The sequence below is a fragment of the Notolabrus celidotus genome, chromosome 22 (assembly GCF_009762535.1).
Source record: "Notolabrus celidotus isolate fNotCel1 chromosome 22, fNotCel1.pri, whole genome shotgun sequence".
NCBI classification, from domain to species: Eukaryota; Metazoa; Chordata; class Actinopteri; order Labriformes; family Labridae; genus Notolabrus; species Notolabrus celidotus.
Window position 1 is genome coordinate 5,630,058 of NC_048293.1, and position 25,810 is coordinate 5,655,867.

A 25,810-nucleotide genomic window follows, 5' to 3' on the forward strand; every position below is an offset into this window, starting at 1 on the left:
ATATTGGTACACAGCCCGTGGTACCAGATTGTTGAAAAGTTGGATTTAAGTACCAAGCTAAACTTCTTTCTCCCTGAGAAGTGTTGTGGCCCAAGTAAAGTTTCAATTTGCTTCAAACACAATATAAGGAACCAATTCCTCCAACAGCTTGGAACTTTAATCTTTCAGAAAACAACATTTCAGCAAGCACTTCACACAGGTAATGTCCAGGTGTTTGGACATTAGAGAAAGTGAGCAGTGTGTGAAGACTTAACAAGCTCTTGGTCTTCATATTTACACAGCAATTTCCTCAACTTTTAAGACGTTTAAATAAACTCAACATAATTTACTATATTATGTAATATCTATGAACACTATTGGTTCATATCACAGTATCTCCATTTATAAGCCACATAAGACTCTACACTCAAGTTTACATAAATGCAGGTCATTTCAATTTCTGAACAAACACCCGACAACAAGCTGTTGTTTCTTGTGTGAGAACAATCTCATCTGAGAATCACTAGGAACTTTTTTTTTTGCTTTTGCTTTTGCTTTTGCACCTTGGAATTGGCGCTGAGATTGAATTGAATCAGAGTGACAGATGGAAAGATTGATACAAAGGAAAAGTGACAGAACCAGAGATGGAGAGAAAGAGGTGAGGAGGGAGAGAGGCGGGGATGAAGGGACGAGCAGAGAGAGAGGAGAGAGAGAGAGAGAGAGAGACAGAGGGAGGGAGTCAGACGGCATTGACCTTCACTCCAACCAGAACCACGTACAACGTTCAGCACATATGGCTCTACTTAATGCGGCGAGACTTGAGTGTGAGTGTGTGTGTGTGTGTGTGTGTGTGCGTGCGTGTGTGTGTTTTTGATTACCTTGTAGGAGTGTGACTATTAGCATGAGCGTGCATGCTTTCCTATGTGTGTATTTGAATTTGTTTACATGCTGCTGTCTACTTACAGGTCGGCACATGGATAAATGTACGTGTGTAAGCCTCTGTGTGGGTTTGTGTGTATCTGCCTGCATGCAAACATAGTGTGTATCTTAATTGGACTCCATTCAAGTGTTTAATTGCTCATTAGAGATGCTGCAAAGCAATCTATACCCCAGCTTTCCCCGTTGGCTTCCCCTGCCCTCTGCGACTTCCAACCCGCGGAGACTCAAACGCTTTGACCCAAACCACATGGATTAGTTCACCTCGTCAATCTGGATCAAACTATCCATATTAGATGAAGATCCTTAAGCCAGAGATTGATGCTGGAGCGAGACGGACACTTAATAAGTCAGTCAGTTTGACACTTAGCTGGTTTGTTCTTGTGTAAGATTAGCAGGCAGACAGTTGGCTGCTTTTATCAGCCGGGTGTAGGTAGTCAGTAAATGGGGCGATCAGTCACTGAGCAGGCCAACAAGCCTGATGAGTCAGTCATTCACATAATCATGTTGTCAGTCCGTCAATCAAACAGTCAATCACATGTCAGACTGTCAATCAGAGGGAAGAAACTCACGAACCAGAAAGTGATGCTTTAGACATACAGATGGGAAACAAACAACAATTACAGTGAAAGGTCCTGTGAACACATTTACAGTAAGGTGGAAGTGTGTAGGGAACACTTAGCTTTACCTAATGCAGTCTTTTACCATGGACTCTATAAAACATGTACGTAGTCTCTGTGCTGTCACTTATTGGTTTCTGAAGAGGAGTTATGAAGTGATGCCGGTCACCTCATTGGAGATTGTGATGCACCCTTAACTTTTGGTCAACCTACATACAGGCTAACTTCCACTGGTTGCGTGTGTTGCATGACAGCTGCTCTGTGGTTTGGCTCTGTGCTCCCTCATCTATGAATGGAGCACTGAGCAGCACCACCACACAGCTGGAGTCACCAGACCGAGGATTTTCCTGCGGTAATTCCAGAATCAATGGTTTTCCACCTCCATGATGAGCTTCTCCTCATCCATGTTGTCTTCACTGGCCCCTGAAAATCTCTAAACTGTCAACTACAGGCCTGGCTCCACTCATTATGACGTTTTGTTGAATATGATCTGGTGGTGGAAATTAAACAGATGTTTTAATGTTGTTTGAGGGCCTGCCTTCCTGCCTTGCTTCACAGCAAATTTGAAATGGAGCCAGTGGAAGCACACACATTGACATGAGTAAAACCAATCAGCTCAGCTGCTATGGCAGAGCAGAGACAGACCAAACAAGCATCTGGTGGAAGATCCCAGTTAGAGGTAGAGTTGAAGCAAGCCTTTAGCCACCTGGCACAAAGCTAGAGCGTGCCAACCAAGTCAGTCAAGTCAGCCGCGCCCCACATTTTTCAAATTATGCAAAACAGTTAACTTATAAAAAATCATCCCCATACAGTGTGTACGAATAAAGAAACAGGTTTACAAACTGATTACATTTTTGGAACAAGACCATAAAGATGTTTATTTGTCCTGTAAAAATAGGTATTTTAGCATGAGTGTTCATGGGGATTCCTTCTGAAACCTCAAGTGGATACTGAAGGACCTACAGATTTTTGCATTTTCACATTAGTTTTATTTCTAACAACTGGAGGTTACCACTTGTCTTATAGCAGTGATATTGTCATCCAAAAAGCTCTGCCTGTTCCACCTCCCCTGTACTGTGATTGGCTCTCACCACTGTGCTGTGATAAGTTTTGAAAGTCAACCACAAGATGTTCACCAAACATCAAAACTGACTTGATGTTGTAACCCAAACCATGGCCTTTTCCTTAACTTCACCAAGCGTGTGGTCAGCACTGTAAAACATTTGCATTTTAAGTTCAGGCATCAACGGTTCTTGGTCAGGTTAAAAAAAATATGTTTTTGGCTGAACAGTAAGTAAACATGGACTCATACACAGAACATGAACTGCTGTAAAAGCTGTTCTTGGACCGTGAAACATTTGACAGCAGCTTGTTACCACATCCAAGGAGCTCTGACCCTTCTTCTGGGCGGCTCAAGCAGTTCGAGGGTGATTAATGGTCGATTCACTCCAAGCATGGATGGGATTGTTTTTTGGTGTCTTGGGATATTTTCCCCCTGCAAATGAAGAGTAGGTGCACAGGTCACATCACTTAGCCTGGAGCATGAATTACAATATCCTCATTGAGAATAAATAAATCTGTCTGATGTTTGCTCGTGTTGGTTTGCATCACTTCCAGGAGGAGCCTGGGAAAGAGGGCAAAGTGGGCAGAGTTTCTGTCCTGTGCTGAAGGTTTAAAAAGAAAAAAAAATGAGTGAAAAGTTTTTGGTGGCTTGATCTCGACAAGATTTCGGTCCTCATGTTGATTGACAGCCAAAAGATAGTCCAATCTAATGCAAAAAGTCATTAAAGCTGCATCATAGAGTTTAAAGAATGCATGAGTATCGATGGGATAAAAAATAAATCAGCTAGCTCTCTCCTCTTCTTTAAACATTGACTCTGTGGATACGTGACATCCCTGCAGGGCGTTGACACAAATCCTTTTCTGTCTGCGGTCCTCTCCCTCAGTGTTGACTGATTCTTATTGGCGTACTCGGACACCAGCCATCAGCTTCTTCGCTCTTCGCTTGAGGCCAACCTTGTCGATACCAATTCCGCCCCACCACTGTTTAGGCTGTCTGCTGGTGCTGCTGCATCATGGTGAATGCCCCTTCAGAAAACAGGGGGGGGGGGGGGGGGGGGGGGGGGGGGGATTCAGGCATATCATGCACTCTGTCTGTCAGCCTGTCAGGTGCACCATGTGTGAGCCTGAGCTCTCATCGCGTCCGTCTCACTGACTCGGCCTGCTTGTCCATCTATCAGGGACTTTGTCACCCTATCTGTCTGCATTTGGGTCCTTCCTGTCTCGACTTTTTACTCACATATTTAACTTAACACATCATCAAGGTGACAATTACTTCCAGAGGGGGCGAAACGACTTCTTCCCAGACTAAGTCTGTTATGCTAATTGAGTGCTGTTGGGTGGTGTGTTTCTGCATGTGTGATGTAGGGCATCATTGTGTGTGTGTTTGCATGTGTGTGCGTGGATTTGTCAAGGATTGGCACAGGCGGCAGTTAATCCACAAGGGGCCCGTGTTCCCCGTGTTGAAGAAATACATAATAACCTTTTAGATGTGCTGAGTGTCAGCACGGTGATCTATGGACGACATTATTCAGAGTGACAGATGTGGAACTTGTCAAAACAACCCAAGTTGAGCTTGGGAATGGGCTGGCTGTTGAGTTTTGATGGATTATTTCCCCTGGTTGCTGCAGTGAACGTACAGTATGATATTCATGGGTGGCATGTTGTGTCTCTTTCTTGACGTTGCTGTTTGTGTGCATGGATCAAGTGCTAATTTGCTTAATTAAACATGCGCATCTGTGTTTATGAATCTTAGTTGTTTTCCTGTGTGCGTAATTGTAGATGTACATTCCTCTCTTTGTGCAAGTGTTAATGTATTCTGTCAGAGTCTGTCAGTGTGTGTTGTTAAGTCTCAGTGTGCCTCTGCATGGTATGTTTCTGTTTGTGTATGTGCAGGCTAATGCATCTCAGCGTGTGTTTGTTTAAGGGGGGGTACTGTATTTACTTTGCCCCACATACCTTCGCATCAGCAGCAATGCAGCGGGAGTCGCAGGCAGAGATGACAGCATGAGAAAAGGAACACCTCATGCTGAGAGAAAAGGAGCTAAGGAGACTTAGCAGGAGGAAGATGACTGTCTGTGTGTGTGTGTGTGTGTGTGTGTGTGTGTGTGTGTGTGTGTGTGTGTGTGTGTGTGTGTGGAGGAGACATTCTTAACAGTCAAAAAGAAAGCCAGGAGGAGGCAGAGTAGGGAAATATACAAATAGAAGGGGGGGTTAAGACAGATGAGAGAACAAGGAAGAGAGAACAGAAGCAAGAATGAGAGTCATGAAGACTGAAAAGACAAGAAAGTAACGAATTTCACAAGATGTTTGCGTGGGGGAAAGAGAAACAGGGAAGGAAAGCGACTAGATGAATCTGGAGTGAGAAGAGATGAAGATTGAGGGAAAGAAAAGGAGCACAACAGAGTGAAGACAGGAGTAGATGAAGATGGAGAGATAGAATCGGAGAGTAATGTGGAGTTAATTGGAGAGACATTGAGAGTGAGTGGAGCTGCAGCGCAGCAGACTGAGACAGCAACATAAGTGATGCTGCTAACAGACACACACATCGCTGCAGCTTCTTCCTGCCAGAAAGCTAAATGAGGTGAAATTGTGCACATTTCAGATGCTGAATATGGAATTTTACATTTAAAAGACACTTTTTCATTTAGCCAACACTGCCTGGAATTGGCTATGGCAAGCCAGAGATAATGGTGCAATCTCGTAATGTTGGTATGTGGTAGAGAGTGAAGCGGATGTTCATTACTGCCAATGATGATAAACTCAGAGCTGGCGGAAAGTATCACCCGCTGTGCCTGCAGATAGAAGTTGGCAATAAAGTTGAATCTCCCAAAGTTTTGCCTTTAACTGGAAATGTGAAAATTTAAATTGAACGCTTTCTGATCCCCCATCCCCCCTCACCCTTTTTCTTCTTGACTAGCTTCAGAGAAATGTAAAGTGATGTGTTTAATAAGAAACAGATCTTTTTATTTCTCCACAAACCAGAGCTTTTCTAAAATGTACACGAGCACTTTTACATGTAGAACCTGTCTCTTGTTGTTTTACTATCCAGATGTGTTGATAATATCAGATAATTATGCACCTTCTGGCCTAGTACTGGTAACTGCAGTTACCCCCTATGAAGCATGCTACTGGAAGAGATAATAGCTGGTAATGGCCTCTTTAATGGTCTAGAAACATCCGAAGCAGCAGTAATGGGAGATTTATCATCATGGTTATATTCTGAACACGAGATTAAGGTTGGGAAATCACTGAAGTCATGTTTGACCCAGGGAAGAGGCCCCCTCTTGGCAAAGAAGTCTGACAGGGCAGGACAAAAACAGCATACAAAGCAATCTCAGGACCCGCTGGCTATTGTCAGGTGGTGATATAGCCTCTGGGAGGGACAGACACCTTTTTGGTGCTCCCAATGTGACTAGTTTCTTCTTTTGTGGGCTGCATTTTTAACAGTTCAACGTCAACTAGCAGATTGGTGACTGCGCCTGCACACAGAGATCTGTTTTGTGGTTTTGTTTTTAAGATAGTGAGGTTAAAAGTTTTGCATTACTGGGCATAATTGGGGGGGTGGCTGATTTAATTTAGCCAGGAGGGCTATGGGCTCTACTCAACTCTGCCTCTTTACCTCCTGCTGGGTCAACCAAAAGTTACCTTGAGTCAGAATTTCCAATATGGCGACCACCTTCTCTTCAGACAACAACAGATGATGTCATGGAGACTACAACCATGTTTTGTTGTATGTGCAAGACCACTGTGTGGGCTTTAATGTGTTCTTCATGGAATCATGGAGCTATTACATTTTGTCTGTGTATAAAGTCAACTGACTCTACATGGAGAGGGGCGATTCATCTCTGCCACCTCCTGCTGTACAAAAGTGAAGCCAAAATTGTCAATAAACACTTACATGCTGACATAAATCAGCGTGACAAAAACTAACCACATTGATGAAAACGATGTTTGACAGAAATGTTTTTGATGTGTATTTTGATTTTAAAGTTCGACCCATGTCTGATCTGTTAAAATGGAGAAAACAGATTTTATAAACTAAACTGCAGCCAATCAGTGAGAGTGAGAGCTCAAAATGATTTGGCTACACTTTTTTGGGAGCTTTCATGCCCTCCATCTTTGAGACAGTCTGTGATATAGCCTCCTTTAAGTTTAGATTGATGTTAGACTCAGGACATGTAGGTCAAAACATTGCATCACGACATTTTTCCAGAGCATTTTTTGAAGCATCTTTGAACCAACATCTTGACGGCAAAGGAATAGCTCTTTGGTTGACTGACACACCAAGAGCTGTTTTTTTTAGGCATCTATATGAATGAAGCATCAACAAGAGTGACAGAGGAATATAAAGTAAGGCTGGGGGGAAGGAGAAAGTTATGTATGGAGAGGGAGGGATGATATAGGGAGAGTGAGAGACTAGGGGAGGAAGAGGGTGAGAGCGAAGCATTCCTTTGATGTTTGTCCGTTGATCCGGCCTGCTGTTGAAGACGCAGGCAGGTATGGTAAACATCCGAGGCTTCTCCAACCACAGGCTTTGATCACAGCCATGTCGGGAGATGATGTTGATGACTCAGTGATGCCAGAATACTAAGAGGAGGCCACTACACACAGACAGACACACACTTGATACTGTACTTGAAGACACTTACATCTACAGTGCACAGAAACACACACACTGAACCATGCTTTTATCCTTTCTCATACTTTTTTAAACTTCGAACCCTTCAATTTCTATTATTTTCTTGTCCTGAAGTAAGCACACGATACCTTCAAACCGTTTCACACTGATTTCTTTCCACTGATTACAGTCCAACCCTCAGAAAGAGCCTCTTTACATCCAGATAAGAGCCAGCAGCCAAAAGCCGAGTCCTCCAGCAGCATGGTGCTAACCCCGCCAGAAAATTCAATTGCACTGAAACAGTGGGGAGAATCTGTGAGACATCAGGGGATTAGGAAACTAAGCAACCCATCATATCATATTGCACAGGTTTAAACACAGACTATATTGAAACGAATAAGCTTGAAGCGGTGTTCCAAGAAAAGCTGAACAACAAGCACTTCGACACCAATCTGTTATGTGGGAATATTTTAAGAGGCTTTCTTTTTCAACAAGGCACTGCTGCTGCGTTTCACAGCAAAAAAAATGTAAAAGATCTGAACCTGTTTACCAAGTTTTCTTCCACTTTATAGCTCCACGTGTTTAAATTATATTGACTGTCAATATGCCCAAAAATCAAAAAGCAATCTGGGCTGGAAATGAAAAGATAATCGAGTCTTATCACCAAGAAAATGAAAAATGGAAACACTATTCTTTGTCCCGGTGATAGAAGTTTACACAGAATGAATAAAAGAATTAGTTGGACTCTATAATTTTGCACTGTACTTTGCTGTAAGCTACCTTTAAGCCTCTACAAGCTTGTTTCACCGTATTCTAGCATCTTTCAAATTATTATGCTGGGATAAGTTTTTGTTTGTTGAAAATTGAGACAATCCTAGTGAAAATTGGTGCAGTCTGTTTATGCTAATTTTGTCTGCACGTGTCCTCAGTTTGGATTCATGTTGTAGAAGTTTTTCCGTGTCAGTAGTATCTTTTGAGATATTCAAATTTGGAGCTATTAAAGTTAGTGATAGTGGAACACACCTTTAGGAATTTGAAGTGTGAAGCCAGATTTTATCAGAAAAATATAACAATAAAAAAACATAATATGAGAGGCTCTGTTAACTGGCATGAATTTACAAATAATCATTCCCTATAACTTCAGCTCTATCCTAAGCTAATTGTATAAGCTCAACAGTGTTGCCAATAATTGTGGGCAGCTTGTATTCCTCTCATTTATCCTTCTATTCTATTTGCATATGCTTCTCTCACATTGTACTTGTAGTGATGTTTTCAGACAGACCAGACTTGTGCTTCTGTGTAGCATAAAAAGCTCTAAAAAGCCTGTGCACATTACCTATTTTTTGATTGACTGTTGGGTAGCTATATTTCTTTATTTCTTTTTGATAAGCTGGTGCTGGCAAGCTCATTCTGAACTCCACGGGAAACCCACTTAATTCCTACCTGTTCCACTGCTCCACAGATTAAGGAAAAGAGGCGCAACTTGGTTGGCGTTGTCCTAGTAATTACTCTGCGTGAGAAATACAAAGTGTGGCGTGTCAGCGTGTGAACAGGTTGAAATGCGTGTCTCACGCCCAATGCATGAGACTTAAGAGCCCTGCGTATTTTCTGGTTCAAGCTACAAAGGTTACACTAGCACGCCCACGCTATGTTGTTATTTGGCGATATTTCTAATCATTAGAATGTGCTACATTTGTAGCAGTGTTTGTTGCTTGTAGCTGACTGATGAGCTTCACTATTGTATAGTCTGAAATGTACCAGCGCATTTGAGGCATTCAAGTATGACGACTAAGCTCCAATCTCATACTAAAGAACCCTGGCCATCTAGAATACATCTTGACAGTTCTTGTATACACCAAATTCAATATGAATTCAGACCAAGCGGCAACCTCCGGTCTAAAAATATTGTCCAATGCTGAAGTGTTAAAAGCTGCAGTTCATCGAGGATCCGCTTGAGGCTGGCTCCGGAAGTACAGGAAGTCACATACACATGAATGGGAAAAAGACGATCTTTACAGCAGAAATAAACATGTTTACAGCCTGGTACAAAAGATGAGTGTAGTCTGGATAGCTCATTTCTTGCTGGCTCTCACTGTGAGGTGAATTTTTTTGGAACGCGTAAATTTCGAAAAGATATTGAGCTAACTAGTCTTCCAATGAGAGGCACAGCTGCCTGCGGGAACACTGTAGCTGTTGGCTAGGAGGCTCAAACTCCGCCTCTTTATGTCACACTGGCTCGACAGAAGCAATATGGCTGCTGCCGACGATTGGTCTCAAAACATCTCTTCAGAAACAGATGGGTGACATCACGGATACTACGTCCATATTTTATACAGTCTATGATTCAGACAACACTATGTACTCAACTTGATTCCATACTTAGTATAAATAGTATGATAGTATGCCTTAATAGTCAAGCGTAGAATTCAAAATGTACCACAGTTCTCACCAGAAAGTGGCATGAAGTGCTTTCAATGTTAGAAGATGTTACCCTGCTTTTTTTGTTTCAGTTTTCAGCATTTTTACACATCATAGCGCTTACAGTTAAAGCTCATAAAACTGCAGTTGATTTGTGTTCTGAAGGCAAAGTTTGACTCTGATTTGGCGGACAGTTTTGCATGATTTATTCCAAACATGAAGCCACAGCTACGTCTTAAGGCTGCTCTTGCTGAGCATGTTTGGAAGAACTTATTTGTGTGAGTAATGTTGTCTGAGACGAAGATCAACAAATCCTCTCACAGATCCTGACTCACAAACAAACATCTTGCTTTCACTCAGAAAGTGGCTGCAGCTCAGGACTTTAAGCCAACAATTGGTGAACCTCAAAAAAAATATGACAGGTGTCTGGTGACTCGGGCCAAACTTGTGGCTAAACAGATTGAGAGAAAGTGATGTGTTGCACTAAGGTCTGTTGTTTTATCAAAGACACCATACGATATAAATGTGAGTTGCTGGATTCATCTTGTAAAAAGGTGTTGTGGCGAATTCACTAATCCAAAGTCCCAGAAATGTGCGTGAGAACATGGTTTCCCAAAAACCAGATGCTCCCTCTATTTGTCCTTAAAGGGGTTCATTAGTTCACTTTCTCACAAACAGGTACTCAGGTCAACCTAACGTTAGTATAGAGTTGGCAGATATATGCGTGTCCAAGTTATGTTGACAGGATGCGAGAAGGGAGCCAAGTATGAAGCAAGACCTCCATGTCGGAGGTTGTCGCCATGGTAACTATCAGGATAAACGTAAAACAATGACGTCGCTGGGAGGCCATAAAAGCAGAGGAAATTATTCTTTTGGGGCTCTTCTTGGGTTTGGGTCCGTCTGTCTGTCGAGGATGATCAGAGATGTGAGCTGTATGCTGTATCTTCAATAAATCCGCAAAGGCTGCAAGTTGATCCTGTCTTCATGTAATTTAATGAATAGTTGATTTAATATCAGGACAATCCACTACAAAGGTTGCTGTTAATTGGTTGTATGGTAGCCTAAATGGACAGATGTAGTCAATGTGATTTTTTTTTGGTTCTGTGATGCTATGGTGTCACAACAACCTTTTTCTTTCCCTATTTTTGTGGTACAAACATGACAGAGTTATATAGGTCATCCAATAATCTAGTCAGAGATAGTTTATTTTTACATTTTTGATTCAATAAAAGCATCTCAATTGACTATATTTGTCTGTTCCTTGGTGTGATACTCATTTCCAAAGTGGCCCTTAGTGAAATTGAGTTTGACTTTCCTGTCTTAAAGGGTCAGCTTAGCCAGATTACAAAGACAATGATTTCCCTGTGTGGGAGCCTATGTTTGTGTTTGTTGTTGTTGTTGTTGTTGTTCTACTTTGAGACATGTGTCTCTGAGATTTCGGCTGCTGTCCCCACTGGAGGCAAATTAAATTTTGTTTGGCGTGGGATTGAAAAAATACTCTAAATAAATTCAACAGCAATGTGACTTTCGAGGAGTACAGCTCGCCTGGATGAGCCACAAACTTCACTGTGAGCAGTTTTCACTGGAGCAACTCTCAGTATCAGAAAAGTTCCCATGGCAACTGTTGACACAAATGAGATTCTATTCACCTCCACTGTATTTGGTTAGAGGCTGAAGTCAATTTTTGGGGGGTTGCTTTTAAACTTAAGGGATAGGAATATGATTTGGTAAATCAGCAAGTCAGGATATTTGGTCAATTTTCTAATACATTCCTGGGGCATTTCTGTTGTTTAGAGAATTTTGTAACTGACTAGATCTTCTGTTGACCAACAACTGATGTCTCTAAATCTAATGCCCATTATCCCTGTTAAAGGCAGACCTGTTGCACCTCTGTTACACCTTGACTTTAATGTAAAATGCACAATGCACAAAGGCAGAATGGTGGTGTGAAGTGGTTTGTTGCTGAGGCTCTCATCAGAGGTAGTAACAGTGGGTGAAATGGCGTCTCTGTAAACAGCAGAGCCAGCAGGGTAGAACAACACTGTGTGTCTGAGAGTGTGTGTGAAGCTTGCACTGTTTGATTACACATCCCACCTTTTCTACTCCTGTATCACCACAATGCTGCACAAAATCACACACTGGGACACCACTGTAATGTCGTTTTGTAGTTCAGTGCAATTGCAACTACTATTGCAGAGTAACAGGGAAACTTTAAGTTTAAGGCACTTAAGTGGAATCTCTTCATTAGACAAAGGGCATTAGGGCCTGTGTCCACTAACAGAATTTTTAGGCTGGCAGTGCCCACAACCGCAATTTCAGATCACCTCTCACTGGTGGCTGGATTACAAAAGTTTTCCTGCTGCATTCACACTTCCCTGGGTGATGTGTTTTAAATTGCTCTGTGTGCTCCATGTTTGCTTTTATTTGATGGAATTTTACAAAAGCAAAACGTTTAAAAGAAGGACTGAAATTGTGTAATTTTTTTAGCAGCAGCACTAGGCCTAAAAAATTGTACTCCCGAAACAATGAGTGAGGCAACTTTCTCGTCTGTATGAACTTCTACCACTGCTGTTGATAAGGCTGATTTTGATTGGTTGACGATGAAGTGACATTAAGACATTAAGTTGAACATTTTCAACTGAAAGTGCTATGAGCATAGCAACAAAAACAACCTTGGTGCTGAGGGCGTTTTTTGTGCTAATGTTGTGGAACACACAAAACATTGAATTGCATTGGATTTTGCATAGAAAATAAGTGCTGCCAGTTTAAAAAAAAAAAGCCCCTGGTGGACACAGGCCCTTGAACTGCCTGTCAGCAACTTTAGCCAAACAGCTTGTATTAGCCAAGCTGGAATGGGCTACTCAAAAGTGTTAAAACTTTTATCTGCAATGTTTTAAAACATGTATTCTGTCTTACTGCAAATATTTGATCATGCAGGGTGGTTGTGTTGTAGGACTTAGAAACAATAAGGAACCCTGATCTCTATTGCTAATTTAATGTATGCACAGGGATTGGAAGCAAGGCTACAGGAAATGAGGGATCAGCAACAGGCCACTTTAGAGAAAATGATACTATACCTAATGTGTACTGTACCTTTAGGGTATAGGACTTGGAAACAGAGTAATTAAAGGACTATACTGCCTGCCAAATGTTTTGGCACCTCAGCGAGACTGTATATAGTTTCTGTAGAAGTATCACTGTTGTTAAACTATTTTACAAAACTTTGGTGTACCAGCGATTCTCCCCAAAGCCCTTAAGAAATAATTTATTTCCTCTTCTCTGCAAGATGCCCTATTTTTATCCCCTTATCCTGATCATCTTAAATTTGAATACCAATATATATTTTATTGGTACTTGAATCACTTGATAAAATTACACTTTAAGTCATTGGCTGCAGTTTAAAGAGCTACAACATGATAATGCATATTCCTTTAAGTGTTACAGGGTGTTTTCATGAATACAGCAACTATGACCAGGTTTGAATAATCTCTGAAGTCCAATCAAGAATATGCACTCTGAGAGAAAGATGTCCCAAATACCTACACCAGGACTCACACAAGCACACACACACCCATCACACACATAAAGTCTATGGAAGGAAGAGACATGCAGTAAGTGAGAGTGCATTCCCATGTCTTTTTGGCTAGTGCAGTGTGTGTGTTTAATTCCAAATGACACACAGCCTGAAGAAGTGGAGGCAATACAGGGACACACACTTTCATCCTCACATAACTGCACTGCAACATGTACTGTTTTACAGCTCGGAGTGCAGTTGCACACACCTGCACACACACACCTGCACACACAGTTTCCTCTGGCCCCGGTGTATTAGGAATGCAGACGGTGTCACAGGAGCAGGGCAGAGTGCTGAGTGGCTTAATACAACCTAATGTATCCTGGCACATTAGCCTTTTCTTGGATTGAGCATCCTCACTCATCGAGACCCACTTTACTGAGCCCCACACACACATGCACGCACACAGACGCTTGCATCCAGACATGCAAACACACCCATACACACACTTCATTATACGCCTAAAGTGCTAATGCTCAGATGGTAGCCGTCCACAAATGTATCCGTGCACAATCAATAGGCAAAGCGCATTTGTCTGAGATGGAAAACCACAGTCGTTCAAATTGAAAAGAAAGACAGAAAAACTCCTCCTCCATCTGCTCTTCCTCCAGCTGGCCTCCTCCTCCTCCTCTTCTTCTGCTCCCCCATTCTCTGTTCTTTCTGCCTTTTTTTTACTTCCTTTCATACAATCTCATTACCCCTCTCCCTCTGTCCCTCTCCTCTCTCTTTCTCTTCTTCCTTTTCTCCCCATCCTCTACCTTTCCTCTCCCTCTCCCTCCTTCTGTTCTCTCCTCTCTGCCCCTTTTCTATTCTCATTCCGTGCATCTCTCCCTCTGTTTCTCCCTCTGCTTTTCCCCTTTTTAGTTGTTAATCAGAGTTGATTGGGAGCGGAGAGAGCCGAGAGGAGCTCCCCAGTGGATCAATGCCTCTAAATGATCTGTTCAAGGATCCCTTTAGAACCTGCAAAACTCGCTCTGATAGAGCACCGAGGCATGAAGGTGCTCATTTCACATCTAACTCACTTCCTGATTTGCCCTCTGGGAGAGGGATAAGACTGCCGTTATAGGGATAATTTGTCCCAAAGCTAAATATCCCGCTAACCAAGAGTGCTTAGACCAAAATGTCTTCATTTCAGGCAATCAATTACTGCCAAGGTGAGGGGGGAAAATGATGAATTTGTTTAAAAAGCTCAATCTGTGTGCGCCATCTGAGACGTCGAGATTGCCCGACAACTGGGTTTGTTTATGCTCGTCTGATTGAAGACATTTCCCTGCGCCTCAAAATTTACAGAGTATAGAGAAAACAAGATTTGATAACGTGCTGAGACTGATGTTGAAAGTGTAGTCACTGTGGCACTCTTATATTGAATTAGCTGAGGTGGGCGATGATGATAATAATGACAACCAGGAGGGAGAAGTGGGCGCTTCAGATGCAGTCATATGCACATGCCCACAAAGAATATCATCTTATTACACTCCAGTATTACACTGATTAATCTTGAACTAATTTCACTGAACATTCAATGGCTTGCTGAAAGATTTCTCAAAGTGAAACTTAAATTTTGAAAGGCTGTGGGTTGTCAAAGATGCAGAAACAGAAAGATTATCGAGCCATACCCTTAAGACACATTACTTATGGAGAACAAGTAAATAAGATATCTGAAATGTGAAATGTTAAGAAAAGTAGTGGTGCTTTGTTTTTATTCAGAAGAATGGTGATATAAAAATAAAGTTGCACATGAAACAACCTTTGCATGTACTTAAAGACTCATGGTTAAACAAATGCAACATTTAAGAGCATAGATTCAGCTTCAGATGTGAAATATTGATTGATCACTCTCAGCTTTTAGAACACACACTCTAAATTATAAATAAAAGATTACTCGTACTGGAGCTGTAAACATGGGATTTTCCAGCATACGAAGCTGAGACTGTTTTCAAGGCTAAGCTGAGTGAAACCATATCTTTATCTTACTGTAAACAAGCCCCATGTAGAGACAAAAACCCACAATGAATTCATTCTGCTAACAAGCTTTGTCTGTGTAGCTGGGAGCCAGATACACAGTAACTTGATCTTCTGTTCTGTAGATGTCTGTCGTTGTCCAAAAATTAATTAAAGCACAGAAATGAGCCACACTGTTGTAGAGGGTTCCTTCACTACCATAAACATGTTTTTAATCAGCATTAGCTAAAAATGACAGGACCCAGCTGCTCTATGACATATTTCTATCTTTTTTTAATGTTGAAGGCATTGTTGAAGTTGAGTCACCAAACCTGAAGTCCCAGTCAAGTGTTGAGTCCCCTGTGTTGAAGTAGGAGTTGAGGCTGAGTTGTCATGGAGGAATCCATGTCGAGTATGAGTTGAGTCCCCATTACCTGAGTCCAAGGACTGTAGTTTTTCTCCAAACTATCCACTTTATGAGCCTGGACTGACAGTGTGAGACCTTTTGGATGTGTATAACACACGTTGTTTATCCCCTTCAGATTCTGCCTGATCCTGTCAGCATGTCAGGGGATTCAAATGATCAGTTAGCATTGAAGATACAGCGCTGTGAGTCGTGCTTAAATACCATAGACTGTATAAATAATGGACGTAGTATCAGTGACCTCACCCATCTGTTCCTGAGCACTGTTTTGAAGCCAATCGGCGGCGGCAGCCATATTGGAAATGCAGAACTCAACCAGTCAAAGTGTGACGTAAAGAGGCGGAGTTTGAGCCTCCTAGCCAACAGCTATGTGTTCCAGTCTGCGAGTCGAGTCAGTCATGTCCTTATTTGGGCAAAAACTCGTAATCTTAATATCTTCTGAATTGTTGCGTTAGAAAAAAAATTCACCCCCTGTACAGTGTGTGCCGATAGAGAAATTAGCTACGTAGAGCCAAGCTGTTTTTTGAACCAGGCTGTAAACATGTTTATTAATGCTGCAAAGATCGTCTTTTTTGAATTGGCTTCTATGAGGTTTCCAGTGTTACTGCAGCCAGCCTCAAGCAGATTCTCAATGAATTGCAGTTTATAACACTTCCGCATGGGCTTCATAGCCCTTATACGAACTCACTGGGAAATCAACATAGGCAACTAAATTAAAGAAAATAGTCTGTGAGCTTGTTAGCAGTCTGTTAGCTTAGCTAGCTCACTGTCCTGCGATCTCTGCTAAATCAACTGCAAAAGTTCCTTTTTTTTTTGTCTAACTGATAAATCCCTCCCTAACACGATATGTTAAAACTTATTAGCTTAACTAGCACACTGTCATATGGTCTCTCTGAAATCTACTGCAAAAGTTCAGTTTTTTTAATGTTTTGGAGGCTGATTCTGGACTGAAGTTTTATGAAGGGAAGGAGTTTCTCTGGGGAATTGTATATTTAGGGGATTCATGAAGGAACGCCCGGTTGACTCACCTCCATATACATAAGTAGAAACGAGTTGGCGCCCTGCACTGCAGATGTCTAATACACTCAGAAATACCTGCATCCCATCAATATTAGTCAGGATTTTGACAAACCAAACATCTTGGACCATGGTGGAGTCACTTAAGTTGCTTACATTTTCGTAAGCTTGCTAAAAGTCTGGGTGGACAGATGTCTGTTAAAGTTTGTAGTTGCCTCTGTTTTTTAATATATCAAACAATTAGAATCAGAATCAGAAATACTTTATTTATCCCAGGGGGAAATTCAGTCATTACAGTTGCTCTTATACACAATGAGTAAGAATATCAAATAATATCAATAGAAAAAGTAATTAATAAGATATAAATACAAATACAATGAAAATAATGATAATACAAGTATGTACAGAAGACAAAATGAGCTATGTAGAAAATAAATAAATACATGGTTGCTAGCAATCACTGTAACATTTTAAAAGCAAAATTCCCGATTAGTGGCATCTCTTCAGCCATTCTGGCAGGAAGTGTGGCTGAACAAGACAGCACGTGAACACACATGCCGGTGAACACACGTGCCAGCTGCTCCAAACTGAGTTATTTATCAAGGCCTTATATAAGAAAAAAAGTTTCTTTCAGTTATGAAGTCGTCCTCTCACTCTCACTGAGATTAAGTCTTTTCAGTCTTCTGAGTCCCAATGCAGTCAAAGCTTTAGTCTGAGTTCAAGTTCAAGTCATCAGTGCTCAAGTCCAAGTCGGGTTACGAGTCCCGAAATCAGGACTTGTGTGAATGTGTGGTTGAAAGTATGTGTTGTTTTGAAAAATGATAAAGCCACCGGAAAAAAATGTGAAAAGAAAACAGCAACAGGCCTCCTATTGTTTAAACTCTTTAAAGGCAGTTGCTGACAATAACAAAAATATAGAATATCTTCAGTCTCATCCTCAAAAAAAAGACAGTTTCCCTCCAGCGACTTTAGGATGTAAACACAAGTTCAGTTTGCATATAAGCGACATTGGCAGCAAAACATAAACACAAATAGACCCTGGGAAAAAAAAGTAGCCATATGTTTTTAATGTACTGCAGCGCTTTACAGTGTCTATTGAGGAGGGATTCAGGGAGCCCCTGTCTTGTGTATTTCCATATGTTACCTGCATCTATTTCACGAGATCTTTGACTCGGTGCCAGGAGGAGGAATAAAAGCGAGGAAAACAACCACGAAATGGAGAGACAGTGATCTGCATGTGTAGAGAGCTGAGAGGACAATCACTACAGCCGCTTCAATACACCGCTGTAGGGGTTGGGATAGTGATGTGTGCTCTCTACCATCACATGACCCACTTCTCTTGAGTATCATATGAAAGGCTCATTCAGAAACTGCAAAGAAAAAGATGATATTCCAAACATGCTAATAAATCCCATGATGCATATCTCGCCAAGCTTTATTAATATGAAATTGGTTACTATGCAAACTTTTGCCATAACCTCAGGGAGTATTATTGATTTTTCTGGCTCATTTTTGTTTATTAAATAAGAACAAAACACCCTCTAAGACATTTTTTACAAGCTTCTAACGCTCAGGTGGTTTAAAAGATATCTATCAGAAAGTATCTGTTTAAGCGTCCTTGAGCTATGAAATTGTGTCTCTGTGGGTTGCTGTTTTTTTCAGATTCTGACCTTGTATCTTCATGTGGAAACACAAAAATGCCCTACAAGCGATCATACAATCTCGTGTAATTACTGTGCACAGCATGACTGAACTAAGTGGACACTCACTGCTGCTTCCTTTAGGCTGTGCTATCACACAGAAAGTCAATATAGGTAGTAGATATTCAACATAGAAAACGAACAGTTTTCTTATTATAAACTATTCCTGAAGCTTCCTCATCCCTTGCCCATTGATTCTTTGCATACTCATGAGCCTGTTGTGTTTGTTTTTATTATTTATGAAGAATTTCTAATTTATTGTTGTCTCTCTGTCTCACAGATTCTGGCATGGAGAGTACAGGGTGGCAGTGAACATCAACGACTATCTGGACATCTACTGTCCTTACTACGAGGGTCCTCCATCCCATGGGCGCATGGAGCGTTACATCCTGTTCATGGTCAACCACGAGGGCTACACTTCCTGCCAGCACAGGATGCGTGGCTTCAAGCGCTGGGAGTGCAATCGCCCCAGCGGTCCAGACGGACCCCTGCGCTTCTCAGAGAAGTTCCAGCTCTTCACCCCTTTCTCCCTGGGCTTCGAGTTCAGGCCTGGACACGAGTACTACTACATCTGTGCGTTATTAGATAAGCTCTGTGTGTGCTTCTGTGTGAGAGCGTGTGGGTGTGTGAGGTGAAGAGTGTGTGTGTGTGTTAGCTGAGGGCATCAACATTATGTTTGTGTTTTATGTCAACCACAAAAGGAAGGCCTGTGGACCTACTCCACACCACAAAACATGAATATATTACTAAAGGAAAAGTTGTGATAAAATGTGAAGAACTGATTAACTCAGTTTCGAGAAATTACATTTGTTGTGTTTTCAAAATTACATTGTTTTTCATATTTTTACAGATGAGATGTAAAGGATACCTCTGTAGTGAGCAGGTGGTTATGCAAATCTAACTCCCAACAGGGTGACCAGGTCTTGTCACACACTAAGGGGTTTTTAATCTGCATAACCACCTGCTCACTATACAAAACCTGCTACCAACTAACATTAAGATGTTGACACAAATGTTGATTTAAACATGATCTAAAACTGATTTATCTACACAGTCAAAGTCCCCCTGATTCCATGGTCGATAAAGCTTCCATGGCAACTGAATCTTACCAGCCTCCCTGTGGGACTAATTAACGATAAACTGAACATTTCAATTCACTATCAAGTCATGGGCAAACCTTATCCAGCTTATTTTTTATTATTCACATTCATCTGTACATTTCAATTGAAAGTAAAGTTATACTGGGTGACCAGAACTTTTGAAGGAATATTTATGAAGACAAGTCTGTCCTCATTTAGCTTGCCTTTCTCTCTGAGCTGTGCAGTTAATGAAGCAAGTGTCACAACTTTTATCATTGTTGCTATGATCACCACCACTGATGATTTAATTTGCGTCATGGGGATCAGCAACTTAAAGATGTACTCCTGAGCTCTGCTGCTGTTGATTTCATGATAGGATGTTGCTCCACTTGTCCCTGTCAGAGATGGTAGCACGGCTGTTCTCATTCTGGGCTACATGGCTTTAATAGAATTATTTACAGACTCTCAAGACCAGGCAGAGACAGAACTGTAATTTTGCCACAGTGACTGCAGGCAGGGATGAGATGTGTCATACCTGGATTGATTTGATATGGCGTGTGTGATCAAGTTGTCTGTGACATTGCTTTTTCTGATGAGAATTACTTTACCACTGTTCTAGGGTTTTGACCAATCAGAATCTGGAATTTTTTTAAGTTTTATTTTTGGGGCATTTTTGCCTTCATTGATATGACAGCTGAAGGGACTGGGAATGTGGGGGGTAGAGATGCAGGAAATTACAGTGGCTGGGAGTCTATCCAGCGGCCACTGCCACGAGGGCTATGGCCTCTGTATATGGGGTGTGTGCCTTAACTGCTAGGCCAATGGCACCCCAAGAAACTGGTATTTGACACAGCCAGGTTATAAAAATACATAGAAATGGGAAATCCCCCATGATGCTCTGACAGCATTTGTAAGTCTTTGAAAGAAAACGTTTGATCTCAGTGATATTAAAAAACGTAGTGGCACAGGGAAAGTGTTCAGACGTGCCTTTCTACTCTGATGCTGTTGTTTCAATTGCTCTGTACCCAATTGATGTATGCATAACTCCCATCCTTCGTGTGTTTGTGTATCAGCCCCGCTTCTGTTCAATATGCATTTGTAAACGATATGTAAATATGCAATCAACAGAAGTTGATTGAGAGAGTTCTCAAACAAAGCCGCCATGTCGCTCGCACACCCACAGGCGTTCATAAACACACCTCCCCTCACTCACCCCATCGCTCGCTTTATTTCTTGATGTGTCTCTCGGCTTCTGTCGGGATCATAAGTGGTGTGCTCAGCAAAGTGGTAAAAATGTCACCAGGCGTAGTTTGTAATCATTTTTATATTAGCTGTATTGATGTTTCTCCTCACTTCAACAAGTGATGTATTAGTATCACAGATGGGCCTAACCCCCCGGGACTGTTTTTCTGAACTAACTTAAAAAGATATCATTCCACCTCCAGGCAAGGGACAAATAGTAGCTTCAAATTACTCTTAAACATTGTTTTCAGCAACTCGCTGTGCCAGATAGAGGGAGGGATAGATATACTGCATCCGGACGGTTAAGTCTAAGATCAGTTGGTAATCACACAAAAGCACATCAAATTGACTTTCAAAAGTGTTTCTGTCAATGTCCAAACTTTCTGGCGCCTCCACGGAAAAGTGACACTTTTTGCTATGAGTAAACTGCAAGATCTGTGAGGCTTCTTGTGACAAGTTTCCTGTTTGAGACCAGCTGGGAAGGACAATGATTCACCAGAGAAAAGACAGTCATTTTTCGCACAATCAAAAGAGGTCACTTGTCAAGAAAATGTGGGCTTATGCATAGCTTGTGTTGAAGTTTGAACAACAGACCACATTCAAGAAGTGAACATGACCACTGTCATATCTCCCAGTACATAGTGGACCCCTTTTAGGTGCTTTGAGTCCAGCATTTTGGTGGTCATTTTGTCTCTTTTGTCACTACATTGCTACGTCACTTCATCTCCACATCTCTGTGTCATTGCATTACTACTTGGTTATGTTGTCACATTGTTACGTTGTTACAATGATCTGTATTTACATTGTTGCATCCCATTCGTAATTTTGGGGAATTGTGATTCAGGGAGCTCTGAGGGGGCTGCTCTGTTAGTATTACATGTTAGAATTATTTTACAAAGCAATCAATCAGAAATAATATGAGGCGTAGTGTCCTGCTAAATGTGTATCTCAAGCTAAGTACGTTACTACTAATAAAAAACACATTGAGAAAGTATACGACAACTATTTAAAATTGTTATGTCAATCATAGTCACAACAAAAAGCTTCTGTGTATCTTCAATACTTAAATTGTGCACAAAAACTATTACTAGCTTTACAATAAATACAATACCACCCACCTCCTGTTAGCTAGCAGCTGCCTGCCAGTTATAGCTAGCGCAAGGCAGTCAGAATAGGACAGATTTAACTTACTGATGCTAACTTACTAAAATCAGATATTCTTCTTCTTTGCTATCCTCCTCTTGGTCCTCATTATCATCCATGTTTGGCATTGCAATGCTTTCACTATGTTGCTAGCAGTATCATTAGCAGCCTGTGATTGTAGCAGCTAACGTCCTTCACTCTCCCTTGTTTCTTTTTGTTAACAAAAATAGAGGTCTATAATCAGCTAACATCATAATTGGTGGAAATTATACTTAAATGCGTATATTAGAATTGTAATTATATGTATTTTTAAATATATACATAAGCCATATTTTATAACTATTATTACTAGCTTAAGACGATGCATACTGTGATACCAGTAACCCACTTAAAACCCAAACTGATACATTTGAATCAACATTTGAAACCAAGATTATGTTTTTCCCAAAATATATAATATTTTTTAGAAAAATGCATTCTATATGTAAAATAGGCTCTCCACCTTTATAACATTATCAGTACAAATAGAAAATTAGAATAGATGTTATTGTGAATGAGCGCTCACAGCCTAACTGCACTACCTTCAATGCCAACCAGGAGTCTATGGACCAAACTTTGAGAATTACTGATATACATGTATGTTCTCAACAATCTTTTCACACCTTTCTTTATTTAGCTTGGTGTTACTCTCTAAAAATCATCCTAAACTTGACCTGTCACTGGGATGTTGTCAAAAAGTAAATCATTCTGCGGTGGACTCGAGGCACAGGTCTCTGTGATTCTCCACGGTGTTACAGCTGCACAGTCGGCTGAAAACTGACCCTCACCTTTTTAGTAGGTGATGATGCATTCTCACCATGGCCATAATGGGATGAGGATTCTCTGCAACCAGACAGTAAATCTGACCTTGCAGCGATATTCCCCTCCTCCAGACGAAGGAGTAAGCAATCAGCCTAGCAAAATAGTTTCCTTGACAGATAATGACACAGGTTTGGATTCAATTTGTTGCAGCGTTAAAGTGGTCAGGCTTTATCTCTAATGCAGTAATAGAATCAGTGAAAACAAAAATATAATGCACTGTGCTGCTGAATTATTGAGAGGGATGATTAAAGTAAGACTATTTGTCTTGAGTGTAACTTTTAGAAATGAGTTCTGAGTAATTGAAAATATTCCTTTTCCCCGGTCTGCTGTTGGCTCCATCACAAAGACACAGCAGGCAAGAGTCACAGTGCTAAAGAGGCGAAGATAACAGCCACCCGATCTCCTACTGCACTTTTCCTGGTTGGCACAAACACACACAAAAACACACCAAACTCATGCACACACACACACACACACACACACACACACACACACACACACACACACACACACACACACACACACACACACACACACACACACACACAGAAACACACACACAGAAACACACACAAAAACGCACTCTTTGTTTTCAGTCTCATGTCAGGATGGACAGGGCCCCTCCAGAGTTGTATAGTTGCTGACTATGGTATTGTATTTCTGAGACCCCTGAGGGTAGAGTGTATTCCACAAGATTGGGGCGTGTGTGTGTGTGTGTGAGTATGTGTGTATGTGTGTGTGTACGTGGGGGGGTAGTTGTCTAGCAATTGTGAGTGCGTGAAAGGCCATGTCCATCATCTTGAGTGACAACCTCACTTGTTTTGGTGTTTCACTGTCTCTTACACACACACACACACACATTATCACACACACCCACGCCCATACACATGCGCAGGTCAGAAATGATGTGGAACGAAGCCATGTTGACAGGTTGAACCACCCAGCCCCTTCATATTGAGTGTGTGTATCTGTGTGTGTCCTCCCTACTGATACTCCCCTGATTGGGCTCCTCAATCTTTGATGGGGATCTTTGGCCAAAAACTGTGTGAGTGTGTGCCTGTGTGTTCAGGTTAGTGTGTGTGTTTGTCATGTGGCTGACATGTTGACAGGTCGGCTCCGCCCCTTACTTCTTCCAGCTGCCACTTGATGAGGTTGAGTGATTTTCAATGGGTTTTCAGAAGACACTGGGTTGTGCATGTGCTGGGAAACAAGAGAAGACTGGATATAGGACTCAAAAATGACAAAATAAAAATAAATAAATAGCATGAAAAAAAAGTCATGCTAATGTTTTTTTAATGTGTGTAGCGCTTATATGGGAAAAAAAATGTCAAAGCGCTCTCCATCATGACAAACAAAAGGAATATGTTAGGAAGGCAGATGCAACAACAAGCACATCAACAGTCAATCCTTGTTTAGAGGGTTCTAGTTAAAAATGTATAAAAGAGCAAAGTAAGGGAAACTTAAAGCTCCTGTGAGGATTTTTTAGCTGGTTATGATATACAGTGAAATTCATGCTGTAACTCTAAACAGCCTACTAAAGCAAGAGAGACAATCAGAACAAGATTAAATGTTTCTATTTCATTCTAATTAATGTTTGTAAATGCTGTTGCCAGGTAGGTTTCAGAGAAAGTGGAGTAACATTTTTTAGATTTTCTGGAGTAGGGCTATGTTCAACTTACAAGACAGCAGGATTATTTATTTATTTATTTTTTGAAAAGTCATGGATTGAAAATGGTTAGAGTAAGAGAGATAAAAAATACAACTTTGTCCACAGGGGGGCGCCAAAATGTACACAAACCAAAATTTACTAACAGGAGCTTTAATGATGACCAATTAAAAAAAATGGTTTCATTATAGTGTGTTTGTGGTGGAATTTAAAGGCACTGTGAGGAGTTTTCATGTTGTGCTGATTCTGGTGACCCCTTTGGACGAGATCATTAGTATTTTTCCAGGATGAAGACTGCATTTCCCATGAGCACCATCACCCACTGTCCTAACGATGTGGCTGTTGCCTAAGTGTGCATTTGCTGTGAAAGCAAATTAATGAAATAGAGATCTTCATTTTATCACTACTTTTCTTTGTTCATGACAACTTTGATGATGATTTCATGGTGTCATGTATTGATTTATAGCTACATAAAATTATAAACTGTAACGTTACATCAACAGAATTTAGTAAACTCAGATTTAATACCTCTAATTATCTTAGGTGTAAGGTGACTAGAGGTAACGATTCAAAATTACCTGTCACAGCTCTGGTGTCATGACGTTTGCTCCAGTGTCCAAATTAACGTGTAAATAATGTAAACATGGGATCCCAGGGAGGGATTCTGCTGGACTGTGAAACAAATAAAAGAGCGTTGCTTGAGGATTTTGGGCTGCACCTCGGCTGATAAACAATGAAAAGGTTGACAAAAAAGCGAGGAGCTAGACCTTTCTGTGCCTGAAATTCAATCAGTTACATTTTATAACCAATGTGAATTCTTATTGGTAGGAATGTGTTAAACCAGGGTTAACATGGCCTCTATGTTTGGTGCCGCTCAAATGTCTTGTTGTTGTATCTAGGACAAAGCATGATCGATTTTGGACAAAGCCAGGTATAGGAATAAGTGTCGTGGTTGCAGTATGTGTGGCTTTTACCAGCCTGAAAATGTCGCTATTTTTCAGCAGAACTGTAGGGAACCTGAAACAAAGACACACATCGGGAGAGATAGCTCCATACAAAGCTGTTAGGGCTTCATAGGGGACCACTTTAAACTTTCTCTGGGTATTGTTAGGAGGGTAGGTGGATGATTTGAAGAAAATTGAGGCAAAAGAAGTGGACTATAGGGAAGCCATGAAAGGGTAGAGGAGGTGAAGGGCAGAGAGATGGTAGGAGGGAGGAGTAGTGTGGAGAAAGAGAGGGAGGAGAGGGCACAGGAAGGGTCAGATTTATTTCCTGTGCGCTGTGGATCCTGATGATGGTCCTCTCCTGGGTCACTGTGGGCTCTGGCGATGCGGACTTCCTCAAGGGAGAAGGCCAATAGGTCTCCACGCACACTCCTTCTAGCAGCCGTGTGTCTATTGAACATCCTCGTATGAGTGTGTGTGTCTTTGTGCGTGTGTCTGCATGCGCGGGCGGTCAGAGAGTAAGTCACCGTCTGCTTTAAGGTCTCCAGTTCCATTTCACATCAGAGTGAGGTGGGACTAAAAACCC

The 25,810-nt window shown here is 41.3% G+C and overlaps 1 protein-coding gene across 1 annotated transcript in view; it reads left to right on the plus strand.

Moving 5' to 3' along the window:
* efna2a (ephrin-A2a) overlaps positions 1–25,810 on the plus strand; it is a 111,236-nt gene that overhangs the window by 80,626 nt on the left and 4,800 nt on the right. Inside the window, exon 2 of the mRNA XM_034675376.1 lies at positions 18,570–18,862. Within this exon, the coding sequence (XP_034531267.1) occupies positions 18,570–18,862 (293 nt within the window). The remainder of the gene's footprint in view (positions 1–18,569; positions 18,863–25,810) is intronic.